Here is a 21,420-nt window from a genome sequence, read left to right as displayed (position 1 = left end):
GGGGGCCCACAGAGATGAGGAGGACGGGGAGGGCCACAGGGATCAGGGGGACAGGGAGGACTGCAGGATCCGGAGGACGGGGAGGGGGACCGCAGAGTTCAGGAGGCGGGGGCAGGACTGCGCAGTGATTCCTTCAGTCGCTCATGGGTTTGATTCCGTCGCACACAGGGTTGCTGTGAGTTAGAACAGCTATGAGTGGACAATACAAATAGCAGTAACAGCGGACGGGCAGGATCGGGGCGAGGCTGCAGTGGACCCGTGGAGGGTGACCCACAGAGATAACACCACAACCTGCATCTGTAAACTCGATGTGATGGCAGAGCAACCCTTGTGGTCCAACCTGAGAAAGGGATTTTTATTATTGTTATAGTTTGTTTTGTTACAGCACCTGATGCTACAAGAAAACTGTCATTATTTCCTTGAGGAAAGAAACCAGCTGGAGTCCTTGGCCCCACTGCTGCTGGTTTCCGACATCTTGGCCTGCTGGGCTACATCACGTGCTTCCATGTGGGTCCAGTAGGCCCCATCAGTTACAGTATCCGAGACGGCTCACACCACGAGGAAGCATTTGAGTTTACTGCTGTTAACTTTGAGTTTTCAAAACAGCACTCAATGTGATGGCACACACACACACACAAATAATAAAATAAAATTAAAAAAAAACCACACACACAAAAAAACAGAAAACCAAACAAACCAGCACTAGGACCATTTGGTGGACAGCTGAGATGAGGGAAAGACAGGACTATGCCTGACCACGTGGAGAGCTGAGCTGTGGGGCTCTGAGTCCGGAGCCCAGGCTGCCTCCCAGACATTGAGGGTGAGAACCTGAGACACTCCACGTCAAAGCCACAGACCTGCTGGAGAGCCACTTGTCATGGGCATTTGCGGGAGGACTTGCTGCAGAGCTCATTTCATGCTTGGAAGCACTTCCCATGTACTGTGTCCACAGCATAGATCCAGTGACCAGGTCCCTTCTTGTGCAAATATCGCTTTCCAGGTTCAAGCGACTGCTCAGGACCCTTCTCCGCCTGCTCCTGGTCTTCCATGGATTTGCTTTGACGCTTCCTGTACACTAATGTGGAGACAGCGACAGGGTGGCAAGCGGAGTGCAGTGGCATTTACTCAGTTATCTCAAGGGACATAATGCTTGGGAAGGTGGAGGGTCAGTGAAAGAGAGAAAGACGCCCTCAGATCGATTGACACAGTGACTGCGGTGATGGGCTCAAGTGTGTCAGAGATGGTGAGGACGGGACAGGATGGGACAGGGCTCAGGACAGTTGTTCAGAAGGTCGCTCTGAGCCATACACCACCCCACAGCATCTAACAACCACCACTACACCACCATTCAAATAGGAGTCTTTCAACACTCACAGCTCTTAGCTTTAATTTGAAGGTGGATGGTTCAAACCCAGCAAGCCCTCCTCTGGAGCACAGAGGTGGTCATCATTTACTACCTCAGACAGCCCCCATGGTTCTACGCTGTCCTGCGGGGCCATTAGGAGTCAGGATTGACTCAATGAGACACAACAGTAACCATGCAGAGGTGATTTTGTTTTCAATAAAATTACTAAGGTAAACTACTTGCTACTGTATTTCTGGAAAATCCATTTCTTTTTCCAGAATCTCTGACTTCCTGGCCAGTCACTGGATCCTAACTATGAAGCCTACTCACTGTTTCAGAGTCAGCAAACGGCCAGGCCAGAGACTGGGGGATGCTGGGACTTCTGGGGCAGCAGCTGAGCATCCCAACAACTCGTTAATCTCTGGAAGCACATGTGGGTGCTCATTTCAAGCCCCGGCTCACAGGCGCACACACACATGCATGGACAGGTGGTCCTGACACCCAGACAGCTGACAGTATCCCTGGAGATCGCCCTGACACCAGTGAGGTGGCTGTCTGCTCGCAGGGTGGCCCTCCTCCCCACCAAGCCTCTTTCACAGCACTGACAGCAAAGCTTCACTTCCCCACCGAACCCTCGTCCCAGGGCCAGGCACGGTCACGTGGGACTCATTAGCACCCTTGCTTCCCAGAAGCCTATGCACTGGGTCACCCTGAGCACCCTGAAGGACGGTCCAGGGGTGCACTCCTGCTGTCTCTGCCGTCTTCAGGTGCCGTGCGGTTGGCTCTGATTCACGAGCTCCCTGTACGCCCGCACGGAGCCTGCCCAGTTCTGCCTGTCCTCACAAAGTCCGCCGGACTGCCCCTCTGCCGCAGTCTCTGTGCCGATCCGTCTCACTGGGGTCTGCCTGTGTGCTGGTGACCCTCCGCTTCACCAAGCATGAGTCCTGCAGTGGTGGGTCCCCCCTCACGCATGTCCAAAGAGCTGCCCGCTGGGGGAAGTCCAGGCAGGAGAAGGAAGCTGCTCCCCAAGTCCTCTCTCCATGACAGATCAGGTCTCCCAAGAGCAATGGCAACAAGGTAGGTGTGCTGCTGGAGGAGCTCCAGAGGGTGGTCCCCCCAAGGGGCCCCAGCGCAGGTGTTGACGGTGCCTGTCCGTTTATGCTGCGATTGTGGAAGCTGAGCTACTGCTCTTCCAGACACCAGCAAGGTCACCCAGGTGGACGGGCTCAGTGGAGCTTCCAGACAAGGAAGCAGGGCTGACCACCCACTTGTGAGGTGACAGGCCCTCGGAAAACTAGCAAAGCAGCGGAGCACGGTCTGACCAAGCGCCAGATGAGCCCCTCAGCCGGGAAGGCGCTCAGGCACAATTAATGGTCACCCCTCAAAGTGGGCCGACTTCGGCGTGCGGACAGAGTGAAGCCGCCAGCCAGCGGAGGGCCTGGGCTGGCTGATGATGCTGCAAGACGCAAACTGCGGACAAACAGCTGCAGAATTCCGTCAATGACTGGGATGTGCAAGGTGCGAAGCCGTTCTGCTTCTGGATGTAGGAACTTGGCATGTCACAAAGACAATGCTGTGGGTCGATATGGTGCCTGAAACATGGGCCTGAGCATGGGGAGGCTACGAGGATGCAGGGCCGGGCAGGGCTTTGTTCTGTTGTGTGTGTGGACTCGGTGAGTGGGAACCAAGTGGACAGCGCCTCTCAACCACCACACGTGTGTGTGCTCCAACCTCACGGACTGGACAGAGCCTCACAACCACACGTGTGCGTGCTCCAACCTCACGGACTGGACAGAGCCTCACAACAACCACACGTGTGTGTGCTCCAACCTCACGGACTGGACAGAGCCTCACAACAACCACACGTGGGTGTGCTCCAACCTCACGGACTGGACAGAGCCTCACAACAACCACACGTGGGTGTGCTCCAACCTCACGGACTGGACAGAGCCTCACAACCATGTGTGTGTGTGTGTGTGTGTGTGTGTGTGTGTGATGGTAAATTTAAATTACTTCCTTAAAATACTTTTAGTGATGGCGCAAATCGCACACCTCACCAGGACACAGCCACAGCTAGCATGTTAATGAGAGAGGAAGTTTTATACAAATTTTCACGGTTGCTCCAATTCCAAGGTTTCCTGGTGTCTTTCAGAGAGGCGCAGAACAGCGTGACTTACGGGTGACTGATAAGTCTATCGCTGCTCACCGAGTCAGGAACACACAGGTCCCACAGAGATGTGTGTCCTCAACGTCTCCCAGCTGGCCCCAGGCACGCGTTTTACCTCAGGGTCCCGGAGGGGTTTATTACTGGGCCGGCATAACAGGGAAACTGTTTGGAAAATAAAAGCCGATACAAAGGAAATCTTCCCAGATCATTTCCCTGCAGCTGCGAGTCGGTGTCTTCCAGCGTTACTGTGAGTGGAGGCAGCACCGCGCCCCAGACCTCCTTCTAACTGACAGGTGCAACCGGTCTCTTTCTGTTCCCCACAGCACACAGCCAGGACCTTGCTCGCCAGTCTGTGAAGGACACGGGTGACATTCATGACATCTCAGCGTCAGGGACACAGTCCTCCAGCAGGACCTTGCTGTCTGTATCCTCCGGGAACTGGTGGAGTAAGAGGTCACTTGACTTCAAGTTGGTGAGAATATTTAAGACTCCTCAATGAGCACCACTGGGACTGCCATCCACAGGCAGTTACTGGTGTGACCCTTCCAGGGCTCAGCCAGGTGGGAGGACGCTGGGGCCAGCACTCAGCTCAGTTTGTGCGGCAGCCCCCCTGCCGTCTCCTTTCTGCTGGTCACTTCTCCAGCTGTACCCTCTGGGAATGCAAACCAATTTTCATGTTAGCTCCAGCCAGGCAGAGAGTGGAAGCCTATCTGGAGAGAAGGAATTCTACCAGTTCCTTCCAGGTCTGAACTCCATAGTTCACTTCAGAAGTGTTGAAGACACAGTTTAAAACAACTCCTTCTGAGGGCAGCATTTTATCAGGGGGAAAGCTCAGAAAGCAGGAAAGGAGGAGAGACAAGTGAAGGGAAATGAGGATCACAGGGCAGAAATGGGAAGCAGGTTCACACAGTGAGGGCTGTACTTAACGTCACAAAGCAAAATGTGCACTAATGACTGAAGGGAAAGCCAGCACACTCTTGGTGGGAGGGCTCGCTCAGAGGGCAGCAGGAATCCTATTACCCCAGTACTCTCCTCTCCCCTCCCTCCAAGACCTTGGTAACGTTTGCTGAGCTGCATGCTGTCAGCCTGGTGACTGGCTGGAGGACTTTCTTCAGAATTAGCCCCAGGAATTCACCTCCTGGGGTCTGAACATGTTCCTAAGAAGAAAGACTATATCCCCCCACCCAAGGAAATGACCTGAGGCTTCTCTGAGCCTCAGATTAGAACATTTGGCCTGAGAGCCTCTCAGCACAAGTTCTCGGGTCTGCTGTCTTGTCCTCTGCTCTTCTTATTCCTGGGGGTTTAATAGTCTGTTTCTAAGCCCTGGAAAGACAAGCCTGAGGTCTCGCTGTGGTATCCCCTGCTCCTCCCATGGTGTCTGGGCCAGAGAGAGTTCCAGATAACTGTTTCTTAGCGAATGAGTGTCTCCATTCCTGCCCCTCACAATCAGCTTGGCATAAGCCTGGTAGCCCTGTGACAGCTTCCCCCCCATGCCGTGGGCACACAGTGGGGAGGGGCTTCTCAGAGCAGACACTGGAGTTGGTAAGTGGAGTCCACCTCTTGCCCCGGATCTGTTTTCCAAACTTCTCAGGGCAAAGGGCTCCCCTTGCGAATGGATCGGACCTGTCACCCTGCTGCTCCTCGGGGCTTCCCTCCGGGTCTGATGGTCAGTCTGTGCACCAAGCTCCTTACTCTGACTCCGCGTGGGTGGTATCTCAGATCAGGTGGGCTCAAAGCAGGCATTAGATGCTGAGGCTGGGTGCTCCGGGACAGTCGGTGGCACTGGAACCACCAGCCCTGAGCAAGGCCCTAGCCCAAGCATGAGGGTCTTCCCCGGCGCCTCAGCTTACCACTAAGAGGATGGGGGACGGTGAACTGCTTCCGGTTGGCTCGGGGCGGCTGCAGGCTCTGCCTGGGCGTCTGGCTCTCGGCCTGCTGGGCCTTCCTCTGTTCCACCATGTGCTCCAGCTTCTTGAGACGTTCTTGTGAGCGGGAGATGAACTGCGGCTTGTGGGCTTCTAGTGCTTCCTGGGGGGACAGAGGGGGCTTTGAAGAGACACAGGTGGGGGCTGCAAGATATCTGTCCTAGTGGGCTGAGAAGCCCGCCACAAATGTGACACCTCCAAGACCAGAAGGCTGCTGTCTGGGCTCAAACCCCACACCCGCCACTGACCCCCAGAGGCCCGGAGCAGAACTGTTTCCAGTTAGTGCTTAACCATGGAGTCACCAGAGCCCCCTAGAGAGGGACCCTGGGGGGAAGCACCGCCATCAAGCTGGTGCTGATTCCTAACGTCCTTGCAGGAAGGGTTCAACTGCCCTGCAGGGTGGCCAAGGCCGTGGTATTTATGGAAGCAGACTGTTACAGCTTTCACCGAGGGAGAGCCTGGTGGCTTTGAACCTTTACCCTTAGAGTTAGGAGTCGAGTGCTTACCCACTGCACCACTAGGGTTCCTCACAGGACCACAGCAGCCAGCACTTTCCAGGCCAGCCTGGTGGCAGTGTGCAGACATGCTGGCTCGTGGGGCCCGGTGCAGCCTTCTCAGGGAAAGGCCAGCCCAGCCCCTTCTGTGCTCATCTCATCTCATCTCTCGGGGGATCCTCAGGAAATTCCAGGAGGCAGCCAGCTTCAGCCCCACTTGGCAGGCGAGAAAACTTGTTCTTGGGTTTGGTGGTTCACCCAGCACCTCAGGGTAGACACCCCGTGCCTTTCCAGCTCCTTCTACTGCTGGGACTTAGATACCTCTGCTCACCTGTCCCCCACCTGTGCTCAAGTCCAGTCTCTGAGGAAGCTGTGCTGGTCAGTTGGGGTTGGGAAGGCTAGGCCATGCCTCCCTCCCGGGAGGACAGGAACTATGACAGCTCACTGAGCACAGGACTGGAGGTCAGTCCCCTGCCCTTCTCCAGGGTGAGGGACAGCTTTCACTTTTCTCAGCCCCTGTGTACACCCCAGTTTCCAGCTACCAGGAGTACAGATCTCAGGCTGTGCTGAAACTTCAGTAAAGAGTCCTGGAAATGGAGACAGCTGTGGTGCACAGCTGACCGTTCAGCTGCCCAGGGGGCCATGGAGGCCCAGGCTGCTTTGGGGACCCTTCAGAGAGTTCATGGCCAAGAGGAGGCTTCGTTGGCCTTGGGGGCCTGGATGCAGGGCTGAGGGCAGGGAGCTCCGTGGTACCTCACAGAGCTTCCTCAAGGCATGGGCAGTCTGGTCTATTTTACGGACGTTAAGAACTCCTCATCTTAGACAAGTTGAGTGGCATCACTGTGCATCTCATCCACACGGTGGGCAGGGGTCCAGAGAGCTTCCGTGCTGGGCTGGCCTCCAGCTCAGAGCACACACACAGCTGCACATGGTTCACCCCTGGGGACAGCTTCCCTATCAGGGGCCACACCCAGGTGACAAAAGAGCTCACCTACAAGGTCAGGCTCACCTGCAAGGTCAGGCTGCTGCCTGGTGCCTGCTGAGATTCACAGTGGTCTTCCAACAGGCCCAGGATGTCTTGCTCCTCGGGGACCACTGGTCCTGGGGGATCTGTGTCCGGGGGAGCTGACGAGGGCTGGGGCGCAGGCACCTCCTCACCCTTCTTGCAGTCCTTTATGTTTACAGTCAGGTCACAGCATGTGTAGGCCCCTGGAAGAGAAGAGGCACCTCAGAGGGCAGTCGGAGCCCCGCCCAGGTCCCCGGCCCCAGCAGACACAGGCATCGTAGAAAATAGAAACGTCAGCGGGTTATTAATGGGCCTCACTAGGCCCCGAGAGCCTGGACACAGGTCCTCCCTCCCTGCCGCCTGGACCTACAGCCTGGTTCTCGGCCAGCTCATCACACTGGTGAGGTGTCGCTCAGCTGCTGGCATCTCCGACGCCTTTGTGAGCACAACAAAGCAGCTTTCCTAGCCACGAGAGTGTGTCCTGTACAACTGTCACAGCTCAGTTGTTTGGGGACAGTGCATGGATCCGTCTTCCTGCCTGCGCTAATGATATGGGATGGAGGAACCATATTCAATTATTTATCCTTCCCCTTAATTTGCTGCAGACCACCACTGGGACTGTTGGCAGTAACTGCAATTACCTGTCTCTCAGCACCGTCTTGGCCTCTTTATGGGTCTGTTTTGATGTGCTTTTGTGGACAAGGTCAGAGAGGGAGTTGGTCCCGTGTTATCTTAGACGGGGCAGCCTGTGGGGGCTCAGGCCACTCTCCGAGTTGGTGATGTTGGTGTGTGCGGTGTGGGGGAGGTTTTAGCAAGCCTCATTGGTCACGACGATCCCTGAAGACTCCAAGGTCTGCACTGTGCTCTCTCTGCTGGATCAAGCACCCATGCGCTCCCTCCAGCCATACTCTCACAACCACGTCCAGCTCTGGGCAACAGCAGGTCTGGCCCACCTTCACCTCAAGGACTTTTCACCTCTAGAAAGACCCGCAGAGTCCTCTCTGCAGAGATGGCTGACCTCCAGGCTGGGTTCCTCCAAGTAGACCCTCACCTTCCCAGTGAAGTCGGCCTCTGCGCCTGTGGGGACTCTCAGAGTGGTACCCACAACCGCAGTGGAACCAGACGAGGCTGAGTGACGCTCTTTAAACCCTACATGCCCATGACCTTCCTGGTGGCTGGGCAGTGTCAAGTTCACCTTGTTTTCTCTACCGAGCCAGGAAGGGGGGGTTCATGGGACAGGGGTTCTCCTGTGAGTCATTCTCCATTCCAGAAGGGCTGTCAACGGGGTAGGAGTCTGAGACAGGCAGGTGAGGACTGAAGTCTCCTCTATGAGCCATCTCCACTCCTGGACACGGGTCCACTTCTGTGAGCGAGTTCTACTCTGGGAGAGGGGCCCACAGTCCACCTGAGTGAGCCAGCTCTGTTCTGGGACAGATGTCCACAGGAAAAGGGTCCACTACAAGGCAGCTCGGTTCTGGTAGAAGTGTCTCTGTGGAAGGAATCCATCTCAGTGAGTCAGCCCTACTCTGAGACAGATGTCCACTTCTACAGGGCAGCTCCGTTCCTGGACAGCTGTCCACAGGCCATGCATCCACCTCCATGAACCAGTTCCATACAGGTGGCTAGGTGGCCATAAGTGTCCCACAATGCAACACATGGGACTCTGTCTCCTAAGTCTCCTCACTCCACAACTGAACCACTGCCTGGACCACCGTCCTCTCTCCGAGCATCCATCAAGAGCTCCCCACTACACTCTTGTCCCAGCGGACCAGACTCCTCTTAACTGGTCCGTGGGGAACGTTTCACCTCTGCTGTCGACGTTGACCCTCCACCAACACCAAACAAGCTGTAGGTTTCTCAAGTAACTTTCACCTTCTAAGCACTTGCTCATGTTCTGTTCTCTGGAAGACTCTCCCCGTCCTTTCCTGACTCCCATCCCTTCCCTTGCTACCTCTAGCCTGTTAGCATCTCCCACCCCCCACCCCGCATAGCCGAGTGGACTTTGCCTCCTAACATACACTACCTCCATTGCTCTTGGAAAAGTTGATTGACTCCCCCTAAACAGGTTTGAGGCCTTTAACACTAATGAGCAAAGACCAGACGAGCTGTGGAGGATACCAAGAATATCATCCAGGAAAAATGCAAAAGATCATTATAAAGACAGAGGAGGAAGAACAGACATAGATGGATGTCGGAAGAGACTCTGACAATTGCACTTAGAGCACCGAGAAGCCAAAGCAAAGGGAAGAAATCAGAACATTAAGGAGAAACAGAAGGTTTCAAAGAGTAGCGCGGGAAGACAAAGCCAAATATTATAATGTAATGTGCAAAGAGCTGGAGTTCTCAAATTAAAAGGGATGAACTTGCTTGGCATTTCTTAAGCTGAAGGAACTGAAGAACAAATTTAAGCCTCCAGTTGCAATACTTAAGGATGTTATAGGCAGGATTCCGAATGATCCAGGAAGCATCAAAAGAAGATGGAAGGAGCACAGAGTCATTACCAAAAAGAATTGGCTGACACAAAAGAATTTAATGTACCAATATATGATCAAGAGGTAATGATGATGAAGGAAGACATTCAAGCTGTTCTGAAGGATTTGGCAAAAAAAAAAAAAAAAAGACCCCAGGAATTGATGGAATATTAATTGACATATTTCAAAAAACAGATGCAGAATTGGCTGTGCTCAACAGGTTATGCCAAGAAATCTGGAGGACAATTACCTGGTGAACTGATTGGCAGAAATTCCTATTTATTCCTATTGCATATAAAAGATGATCTGACAAAGTGTGAAAATTACCAAACAATATCATTAATATCATATGCAAGCAAAATCGTGGTGAAGAGCATCTACAACTGACTAGAACAGTACATAAAGAAAGAGCTACCAGAAATACAAGCTGGATTTCTGGCCCTTGAGGCAGCATAGCCAATGTCAGATGGACCTTGGCCAACAGCACAGAGTAATAGAGGAATGTCTGTGTTTTGTTGACTATGCAAAGGCATTTGACTGTGTGGATCAAAATAAATTGTAGCTAATCTTGAGAAAAATGGGAATTCCAGAACACTTGTTTGTACTCATGTGAAACCTATACTTGGACCAGAAAGCAGTCACCAGAACAAAGCAAGGAAACACGGAATGGTTCAAAATCATGAAAGGAGTGCATCAGGGATGCATCCTGTCTCCCTACCTTTTCAATCTATATGCAAGACATATCATTTGAGAGGCTGCATTTTATGAGGTGGAATGTGGCATCAGGATTGGAATAAGACTCACCAACAACCTGCATTATGCAGATGACACAACCTTGCTTGCTGAAACTGAGTAGGGCCTAAAGTGCTTGCTGCAGAAGGTCGAGGACTGTAGTCTTCAATATTGATTGAAGCTCAACATCAACACAACAAAGATTCTCACCACTGGGCCGACTGGCAGCATTATGATAAATGGAGAAGAGATTGAGATTGTGAAAATTTTCCGTTTGCTTGGCTCCACAATCAATAGTCTTGGCATCAGCAATCAGGAAATCAAAACATCAATTGTATTAGGAAATTCTGCTGTCACAAATCTCTCCAGAGTGCTGAAGAGCAGTAACGTCAATCTAAGGACTAGTATATGCTTGATCCAGGCCATGGTCTTCACAATTACTTGCTATGCATCAGAACGCTGGCCAGTGACTAAAGGAGACAGGAGAAGAATGATACCTTTGAGTTATGGTGCTGGAGAAGAGTATTGGACATACCACTGACTGCCTGGAGAATAAGCAAATGTGTCCTGGAGAGGGAGAAAGAAAGTGGCTTCTTGGAAGCAAGGAGTTTGAGGCTCTGTCTCACACGGTTTGAGCATGTTGCCAAGAAGGACCAGTCATTGGAGAAGGACATCATACTTGGAAAGGTAGAGGGACAATGCAGGAGAGGAAGACCCCAGATGAGATGATTTTACACAGTCACTGGGATAATGAAGGTGGGTTTGTCAGAGAGAGTGAGATTGGCTCAGAATAGAGGGTTCAGACCTACTGTGCATAAGGGTCACTATGAGTTATAGTCAACTTGACAGTTCATAACAACAACAACAACAACATATGCAGGATGCCAGTTCATGTACCACTTTCTCCACTGTCCATTCTGTCAGGAGAACCTGCAAACCACAGCCACCTGACGCACATCCCTCACCACCGCCAGTAATAAAGTCTGTCAATTATGTCTCAACAATCACTACTGAGGTCCTGCCTCAAGGACTCTGCTGACCATGCAGCCGCCTCCTCCTCAGGGACCCTGCACCACATGCAGCCTCCGCCTCACCTTCAGCTGGGTCACACCCTCTAGCCATGCCATGCTCGTCTGTCCTCCTCATGTTCACAGAAGAGTGTTCAACTCTCAGGACACCTCTTCCCCCGCTTGGGGCCTGGCTCTGCCTATAGTCCAGACTCTCAGCCTGACCCAGAAGGTCCCTGCTCCCTCACCCCCTCCTCTCCCTGGGTATCTGGCCATCCCAGTCCTCCACGCATGGAATCGGCCAACATTTGAATCCTTCCTCCAGCTCACAATGCTCTTCTCCCACGGCTCTGATTTCTGACCTTCAAATCAGTGTTCAACTTCCTGCTCAAAATCATCTCCTAGAGGTCTCTGGGTGACCCTTCAGGGGCTGTCCTCTGCTTCCCAGGAGCCCTGCCCATAAAGTGTTAGGAGGCTGGCTCTGTACTGGGCTGTGTGGTCTGGCAGGACTGGAGCAACGACCAGTAGGAACTTAATGCATGCATATTTAGTGGACCATTAACTGAGGAGCCAAAGAAAACAAGAGCTCAAAGCGGAATTTTTTACCAGTTACCATATCACTTTCTCATTTACAACCCAAGGGCCTTAATAGGATCTCGTCCTCTGTTCTTTCTCTCATGCAGTAGGTCTCATGGAGGTGGCTCTGACTCAGAGCCCCTGCATGACAGAAGGAACACACTGCCGGTGTTCACCACCCTCAGGGGCTCTCCTCTGCCCCAGCTTGTTCTGGCATAGGGCCCAGCTTTCTCATTGAAGGCCCTCCTCTTTTTGTCCACCTTCCACTTCACCCGGCCGCTGTCTTTGTCCAGGCACTGGTCTTCCTGATGCCATGTCCCAAGTAGAAACATCCTCACTGATCTGTGGGGTCCATAGACCACTGTGTGCACATGTCCGGCCTCGGCTCCCTTGTGCACTCACAGTCACTGCAGTCTTTAGTCATGACCAGCAACTTGGCCTCGAAGGCAGCATGATATCCTGGTTCCCACGCAGCGGGATTCTGAGAAAGGACTTGAGTTACATAGTGGAGTAAAGTGAATCTCTCTGCCAGCTGTCCGGTACCAGGTAGGACCCAAGGCCTCTCTGCTATTACCACTGCCCGGGAGTCCTGGGCACGACTCTTAACCCAGGGGCCTGCTGCTTGCAGGCATCTACACGAGGATCTCAGAGCTTCCTGGGCCGAGTCTAGAGGCTGCCAGAGTGGCCTCCTTGTAAGGCTCAGGCTGTGGGCTGCAGACCACTGTCCTGCATGCAGCTCGCTTCTTGGAGCTGAGGAGTGAGATGTGCCTCTGTGCACACCTTGCTCTGCCTGCTTCTTCCCCACCCTCCCACTTAGAGGAAGTGCAAGCTCCTGGGTGGTGCTGTCCCTTTCCCATGAGTGTCCTGGGGGGGCGGGGCATCCTCTCAGCCCTTCCTCCCTCGCTCCTTACCTTCAGGGCACTCTCTCTGTACCTGGACACCCCTGATGTCCTGCTGAGGTACGCGCTCATCTTCTAGGGAAGAGAGGAACCCAGCCTGAGGGGCTCTGGGTCCTGGGAAGCTTTGATGCTGACTCTCTGTGGGCTCAGACGGGGTGCCAGACTGATGGGCCCCTTTTGGCGAGCTGCCCCCATTGGGAAGGAAATCTTTTACAGGCTTCCGTTCCACCGGAGGAGCAGACAGAGTCATGCGAGGCTCTCTTTGTTGCTTCTTGCTTCCAGAAAATACTTTTGTGTCTACCAGAAATAAAATGAGAGTTGTGCTCAAAACATCTGCCTAGTTCCACACTAACACGCTGACTCGTTCAGTCCCCTCAGGCTTTTTTAAGAGAGAGTCTGGATGAGGGTGCCAAGCCTGAGGTCAATGAAGAGGTTGGTGGCCTTCATCCTAGGTCACCTTCTTGACGTCTGCCTGGGACATCACTCCTGCTAAGACTCGTCAGTGCTGTTAGGAAAGGCACACACCCACCTGTTGTGTGCGTGGTACTCGTCCCTTCTCTAAGGGATGGCTCGATCGTGTAGCTCACAGACTCTGGGACCTGGCCACCTAGGTTCAAACCTCACCTCTGCCACTTACCAACTGTCAGACTGCATCGGCAAAACTAAGCTCAGGATGTATTTTATGGCCAAGATTAAAGAAGCAGATTTATTGAAAGTATTCAGTGCTGTGACATACCTCCCCTCCGCTCTGGAATCGTTCTCCACTCAGAGCAACTCTGCAGGACAGAGCAGCCCACCCTGTGAGGCTTCCAGGGCTGTATTCCTTACAGAAGGAGACTGCCCGCTCCGCTCCTGGAGAGAAGCACATGGGCTGGAACCACCAACCTTCTGGGTAGCAGCCTGTGCTTAACTCACCCTCGTGTCCCCAGGGTTCCTGTACTGTACACAGGACACATTTGCTGTTAATAAAGTCCATTTATTGTGGAAACATTTTGGGAGAGATCAGCCTCTGCCAACTAACATCTTCTGGTGAGTAGGAGGTGGGTAGAAGTCACTGGGTCATGTGAGAAGCCCTGATAACACCCCTGGGGCCTCTCAAGAGGGGACTCTAGGCTTGGCTGCCGGCAGCACACTGTAGTGTCCACAGCCTGGAAATGGTCTACTGTCCACACGCAGGGGATTACTTAAGCAAATTACATCCATGCTTCGCAGCTGCTAAAATGCACAGGGCAGATGCCCCTGTGCAGACATGGGATGATCTCCAAGATACTCATTATGTGAACAAAGCAGAAGTCAGGCCAGTGAGGCAGGCGCACTTCCTCAGGAAGCGTTCTGTGTGCAGACAAGCTCTGGAAGGATCCGGAAGTAGCTGGAAACAGTGCTGCCTCAGGAGAGGGCAAAGCAGGACCAGGGACTGCGAGAGAGACTTTCTTCTCAGAATTTACCCTTTGTCCTCTTTCTTTCTCTGCTTTTTGTTTTATTTTTTCCTTTGGAATACTCTGTAGATTCTAAAATTATTTTAAATTGGTTTTTCAGTAATACAATGGCTTCCCAGGGGCCACTTCCTCTCTCCCACCCCCAAGGATGTTGATTCCCTGGGAGAAGGGGGTACAGGTAGGAATTGGGGGGAGGGTTAGTGGTACCAGGAAGAAGGTGCTGTCAGAAAAGCTTCTTCCACGGGGTCCACCATCGTTTCTCAGATGCCCTCTGTATGAGATGAGCTGATCTGTGACTGGCCCTGACGGGGCGACCTGTCCTGACATTGTGCCCACTACCTGCATCTTAGACACCCTTTTCCATCAAAGGCAGGCTGATATGATGAGGTTGGCAGAGCAGAGGAAGGACGTGGGATTTTGGCTCAGAGAGAGCCCTCACTGTAAGATCTTGGGGAAATGAGTATGTTGACAGATAAAAGTTTTCTAGTTAAAGAAGTCAATCTATTTTCCTTATTAATAAACAAGCAAAATGTAGACAAACTGCCTACTCTACCCAAGTGCTTGGCACATAACTCGCTCCCACTGTCACTGAGCCTACGGCTTTCCAGGTCTGGAACTCTTTGCAGGAGGAAACTGCTGATCCGTCTACTGTGGAGCAGCTGGGGGATTTGAACTGCTGACCTCTTGGTTACATAACTGAAGTTACCACCGTAGCTCCTTGTTTAGTACTGCAAGGATCTACCACATTAAAAAAAAAATTACTGAACAAAATTGTTTAAAAAAGACTATTTACTTGCCATTGTCACAGCTGGAAAGGAGACGTGTACGTATTTGTGAAGTTGGGCATTGCTGATACCAGAGAAGTTTTTCTAAACCTCTATTTAAAACAGTCATTCCTGTTTGAGTGTCCTAACGTCTCCTCATTCCTGTCTAGTCAGTTCTCACTCCCTGCAACCCCCAGCAGGCTCCAGATGCTGTAATCTTTACAAAAGGAGGGGGCCCATCTTTCTTCTGACACACAGCTGGGGGATTCAAACTGCTGACGTCACACCCACCAGGTCCCTCTATCCTGCTGCTTTAATTAGAGACTTGTATAAAATTAAACAGCCAAATAAATGATCTGTAATAAGAGTCCCAATCTCCTAGATACTCTGGAGTTCTATCTGAGCATTAGGTTCTTAACGCATTAACATAAACAGACCAGTTCCATATAGATGTGTGGGTTTGGAGGCAGTCAGCTGCAACTCTCAAACTTCCAGTCAACTTGATCTTGGTCAACATTACGATGAGGCCACCAAGAATCCAGTCATTCTTGTCTTCCTTCCATTGGTGAGCTCATTCATTCCCATGAATCACAACTCCCAAAGTCACAGCTTCAGACCTTATTTCCCGTCTAGACTGATGTGTGGAACTTCACTCCCCTTGGATCTCATCGTGATCTTGTACTCACTAGACCCCGAACCTTCCCCTTTCAGTGGGATCTCGCCTTTCAGCTGCTCCAGTCAAATACAGCAGTCCTCCTCGGAGCCTCGATCTCCCTACACTGCAGAGAACCCAGCAAATTCTCACCAGCTGCACTCTGATTACCATAGTCTAAGCCACCAGCATCTCCAGTCTAGATCATGTCAAAGCTTCCCAGAAGTTCTGCTCCTTCCTTCCCCATCTCCCAATCTATGTTCAATCCAACCAGAGGGGCCTTTTTAAAGCACAAGTCAGATCCTGCCCCTTCTCTGTTCACACCCTGCAGTAATCCCAGCTCACTCTCGGGCATAGTCACAGCCCCCACAAGAGCCCCATGAAGTCCCGGGTGGCCTGGAGACCTGCCCTCTCTCCTCCTCTCCTAGACCTTCTCCAGCCACAGGGCTCCTCAGTGCACTTCATACCGCCCAAGCGCATGCCAGTCTGAGGGCCTTTCCACTGACCATTCTCAGCCTGGAGAGTTCCTCACCCAGATACCACCTTGACTCACTCTACCCATCATCTCTCCTTAGCACAGATCTCTAATGACGTCTACCCTGGCCAGGTACTATTTAGCTCGTGAATACTTATCTGCTTAGCGTCACAGAGAAATTAGGCTTGAGGCTGAAGTCCTCCAGCCCACCATCCCCACCAGCACTGCGGCCCCAGCCTCTTGACTCTCATGCGCTCCCCTCCGCCCACTGGCCTGTGTGTCCCGTGAGCATAGGGATTCTGGTTGTGGTCTCTGATGCACCACGGATGGGACCTGACTCCTGGGAGATGCTGACCCAGGTGACTTGACTGGGTGACTGTGACAAAGCAGAAGTTCTGCAGGTTCTGTATGGGCCACTGGTCCTCTGCTTAGCTTCTCACCCCTGGAGCCTGAACATGACCTCAGGGGACAGGACTCTCCTCCAGAATGGAAACAGTCTCCTAGCCAGTGGGGTCAGAACCATTTGGGAAGAAGGATTTGGGGCTGTAACAGCAGGCACTTAAGAAGCCCATTATTTCTCTAACAAGAGCGGCTTGCTGTTTTCCTTTCAGACAAGGAGCAAATCTCCAACTTCCAATTACAATACACATTTAATTTCCAAATAAATAAAAGTTAGCTTGTGATCCAGCGAGCAATAATCAAGAAAGAGACAGAACAAGCCTCCTGTGTGTGCCCTCTTCCTCTCCAGCTCCAGGCCAACCTTTGGACAAAGCTTCATCTCCTCCTGTGGAAACAAGCCCTCATTTGGTAACACTGCACCCCACCCCATACAGACTTCTGTTTAAAATCAACAGCTAATGGTTTCAGCACATCTCAGCTAACAATCTAAAGTAGGACAGCAAAGCTTCAGTAAGGAAGGCAGTCAGGAAAGGGGGTGCGGGGCGCTGGCAGATAGAATATGGGAGAAACAGTCCTTGCAGAGTGAGGGAGGAGAAGGCTGCCCTGGCACAGCTGGACCCAGGAGATCCTGCAGACCATCTGCCTGGTAGAGCAGGGCTGGCACTGTCAGGAAGATAAAGAATGTGGGAGTCAAAGGAGAACAGCCTCTGAGAATCCGACACGGGACTGAGGGGGCGTCCAGAGGAAGCCCACACTAATCGAGTTCCTTCCTCCCAGGAAGCAGGCTCCTGCAGACACCAGCCCTTCACAGCCAGAAAACAGGTTACTCACGGGCTGGGGCCAGCTGGTAGAAGGAGAGCCAGCCAAGCACGCAGACAGTGACTGAGAAATGAGACCGGAGCTGCTGATCTAAGAGAACAGCCGCTCACTCTGTGACCTCAGGGCAGACAGGAGAGGAGCGAGAATTAGTACGAAGATGTCAGTTTGTTATTAGGACTACAACAAGCAAGCACTTGAGGTTTTCAGACAAAAAGGACAAAGGGCCGTCCAGTCATTGTCATGTCAGGGTCAAATTTCTAGAGATTATGGGGAATTGTGTGCAATTCTCATTTTGGGTAAAGCTTATCTGTCTGGCTGATGCAAAGTAGGAATCCATACGGTTCTCCCTCCTCTCCCTGGAGAAAACCAAGAAAATACTTGGTAATTAGCCAGAGCTGTTTTTCCAATTATATCAGAATACTTGAGGTCCCAAGACTGATGAACAGAAGTTTCAAAACACACAAAAATTATTTACAGTCAGAAATAAAACACACACACTCCTACGTACACATAAAAAACCACACATACATATACATACATGCCTATTTCCTAAATTGGCCTGACTATATTGCAAGTGATCATGAGATGACAGAAATTCTAATTATTACATCTTTCTACCTTAGGCTCAGGAAACATGCTAGTCTCAGAATAAGACAGATTAAAGGTACAGAATATAAGTAAGGCCTTTTCAAAAAAATAATCAACAGTGAATCTTATAGATCTGTATTAAACCCTATAACTTGAAATAGAGAACACATTTCCCCCAAGAGCATTTGCAAAAAATATGTCACACACTAATTTTCTAAGAAAATCTTAGCAATTAACCAAAGCAGGCATATTACAAACAACACGCTGATGACAATGTAATAAAATCAGGAATGAAAGCATACACATCAAACCCTTCCACCGGGAAACAGAAAACAAAATGAAGATTACGAAACAGTTCTTGGGTAGATGGGGAAATACAAGATAATGTTACAGAATATTTTAAATTACAAGAAAAACACTACTTACTCATAATCTATGAAGTTAATTTTAATCAGGGGAAAATTCATCACTCTAAACACTTTTATCAGTAAGAATGAAAATAAATTAATTAAATTCCTCGCTTCAAAAGCACTTGAGAAAGAGCAGCAGAGTATTCCAATAGGAAAATAAAAATAAAGACAAAGGTATAAATGAACAGAGAAGAAAGAATTTAGACCTAATTAGTATATCTAAGTTATTTTAAAAGAACACATAACAAGATACATAAGCCATTACCTAACCAATCAATATATATCTTTATTAATATCTAAATAAGGAGATAGCAATAACCATTGACACAGAAGAAATTTCAAAAGCGGAAAAAGTCTTTGTAGATCTTGTTTGCAAATTTGAAAATAAAGATGAAACAGAAAATTTCCTAGGGAAATACATATTACCAAACTTGATCCCACTTTATTTAACTAATTAGAGCAGTCCAATTTACATAGAAGAAAAAGAGAAGGTTGTTAATGAACTACCCTTAAAAAGCATCGTACAGGGGAATCTTGCTAATCTTCAAAAACTAGATATTCTATAAATGCTGTATAAACAGCATGGAAAAAGAAGAAAAACTCCTTTACTCTTTTACAAAGCAAGTATAAGATTGATAAGTAAACAAGATACTGTTTAAAACTATAGATTGATATGGCTCAGGAACATCAAAGTAAGAATATTAAATTATTAGCAAACGGAACACTGGGCAAACAATACAAGGCAATCAAATGGGATTCATTCCAGAAACATAAAGTTGGTCTCATATTTGAAACTCTATGCGTGAGCATGGTGGTCCGTGTGCAAAGTAATGGCAAGTTTTTGGGGGCGAGTGCTTTTTCCAGCTCGTGTTTGACGTGCAGGACTCTCTTCCTCACAGGAGCGAGGCCCTCGAGGCTTGGCCTAAGGTTTAAGGCAGAAGGGGGCTTAAAACCCCAAAGGGAGAGGGGAGAGGAGGCAGCCCTGTTCTTCCTGGACGGCTCCACCCAGGATTTCTGTGACTTCTTGCTGCCTGTGCATGGTGGTCCATGTGCACAAGTAATGACAAGTTTTGGGGGTTGAGTGCTTTTTCTATGACTCGATGGCACCTAACAACAACGATGATATAGAGAGAGCTACGTTGGCCAAGCCGAAGGCGGGTGATTTTAATCTGCGGCCCTCAGGCCTGGCTTAATTAAATTGGTTTTCTGTCAAACATTCTTCTAGGTGATCCAGCACTGTTCTGTGCATTGCTGTGCAGAGGTAACTCGTGGTTGCTGTGAAGCTGAACACTGTGACACTGATGTGTCAAATGTGATAATGGTTACCCATGGTGGACAGTGTTTGATGGAGCTCTCCGATTAAAACAAGCTTGGAAGCAGGAGTGGCACCCACTTCTGAAATAACTTGCCTCCGGAAACTCTATGAACAGTGCTCAGGCCTTTCGTTCACAGGGTCGCTATGAGTCATCTACGACTTGATGGCACCTAACAACAACAACAACAACATGTATAATAATACAGGCCATGGTCTTCGCAATCACTTGTTATGCATCAGAGAGTTGGACAATGACCAAGGAGGATAAAAGTATTGAAAATAACATGGACTGCTAGGAAAACAAACAGATTCGTCCTGGAAAGGGTTAAACCGGGTGGCTCCTTGGAGGCAAGGATTCTGAGGCTCCGTCTAACATACTTTGGACATGTTGTGAGGAGAGACCGGTCCTTAGAGAGGGACATCATGCTTGGGAGGATGGAGGGACGGTGCAGGAGAGGAAGGCCCTCTATGAGGTGGACTGATTCAGTGACTGGGATAATTGGGATGGGAGTGTCAGAGACAGTGCGATTGGCACAGGACAGAGCGGAGTTTAGGGCTGTTGTACATAGGGTCGCTATGAGTCGCAAGCGACTCGACGGCACATAACAACAACTAATAGATTTAAGAGGGAAAATAATAGTATCTCCATATGTACTAAAAATTCTTAAACAGAAATAAAAATTCAACAAAGATTTTAGTACAAGAAAGGAAAAACCTCAAAAACCTTCAAATTCATTGGCATCATGTAGGAACCAACTTAGAGGGGACCCTTCCTTTTTGGTTTCTGAGGCTGTAAAAATCCCAGGGGAGGTGACTGCCCTTCTTTCCCCCAGGGAGCCACTGGTGGGCTAGCAGCCAACTCCCCAGGACCAGGCCCTTCCCCACACCCCCCCCATCTCCGAGCCAGGGCACCTGGGGGACAAAGAGACAGTGTCTCAGGACTCCATCTGTCTCGTCTATACCTTAGTCTGACACTCATCTACTCAAGCCAGTGCTAATTCAGGGAGACCTGCTGCTTGCTGAGAGAGGCTGTAATGGCCATGAGCAGATTGCCTCATCTTCTCCCACGGCCTGACCCTGGCGTTTGTAATGTGATATCAAGTTGGAGCCGACTCACAGCTGACCCACTGGTGGGCTTCAGAGGCTGTGAACCACAGGGAAGGCACTGCCCACCTCTCTCCCCTGGTGGTGGGAGAACCATATGCCTTTGGGTTGGCAGCACAGCTCCTTCCCGTGAGGCCTCGGGCATCACCAGTGGGTGTGAATTATCAACCTTAGGTAAGCAGCGAACACTTCACGTACTGTGCACCAGGCCTCCTGAGTCCTACGACTAGCATTTAGTGGGGGAATAACATCATTATTTCCTCGAAGAACCAGAACAAGGCAAGGATGCTCACCAAAGCTTCTAATATCTAACATTCTACCGAGTGTCAATTAAAAGCATAAACACGGAACTGAGCTCGCTGCTGCCCTTGATCTTGGGTCATTGTGGGCGCCTGGGACGCAGAAATCATGACTTTACTGAACATGGTCCGCGACCACTGGGTTCATGTGCTCGTTCCTATAGGATTTTTGATTGGATGTTATCTAGACAGAAGGGATGACGAAAAACTAACTGCCTTCCGCAACAAGAGTATGTTATATAAAAGAGAATTGAGAGACAATGAAGAAGTCACTTGGAAGTAAAGGCTGTGGCTGAATTATAAAATGTTTCTTAAATTGTGAGAAAAATAAATTACTTTTATTATTTGAAAAAAAAAAAGCATAAACACACAAGCTTGCTCTATGTGCTGATGGTGAATTTCTGAAAAGTCTCAGAGCATTAAAGATAAACTCAACCGGTAAAATGCGTCCGTTAAATAGTCTGACATAAAGTTGACATACAACAATCAAAAAGCTTCATATAAAAAGTCACTATATAGTAAGGAGACATAATAGGA

General features: G+C 50.2%; 1 protein-coding gene across 1 annotated transcript in view; it reads right to left on the bottom strand.

Moving 5' to 3' along the window:
• Positions 1 to 21,420, bottom strand: part of LOC102845478 (chromosome unknown open reading frame, human C10orf90) — a 66,685-nt gene that overhangs the window by 5,838 nt on the left and 39,427 nt on the right. The window contains exons 3-5 of the mRNA XM_006880130.1: positions 12,635 to 12,919; positions 6,941 to 7,140; positions 5,363 to 5,540 (exon numbers count right to left, since the gene is read on the bottom strand). Of these exons, the coding sequence (XP_006880192.1) occupies positions 5,363 to 5,540; positions 6,941 to 7,140; positions 12,635 to 12,919 (663 nt within the window). The remainder of the gene's footprint in view (positions 1 to 5,362; positions 5,541 to 6,940; positions 7,141 to 12,634; positions 12,920 to 21,420) is intronic.

The sequence above is a fragment of the Elephantulus edwardii genome, unplaced genomic scaffold (assembly GCF_000299155.1).
Source record: "Elephantulus edwardii isolate Elephantulus edwardi_28Jun2011 unplaced genomic scaffold, EleEdw1.0 scaffold00006, whole genome shotgun sequence".
In the NCBI taxonomy this organism is placed as follows: Eukaryota; Metazoa; Chordata; class Mammalia; order Macroscelidea; family Macroscelididae; genus Elephantulus; species Elephantulus edwardii.
The sequence above is the reverse complement of the archived record's forward strand: the minus strand, read 5'-3'. Positions and strand labels throughout refer to the sequence as shown.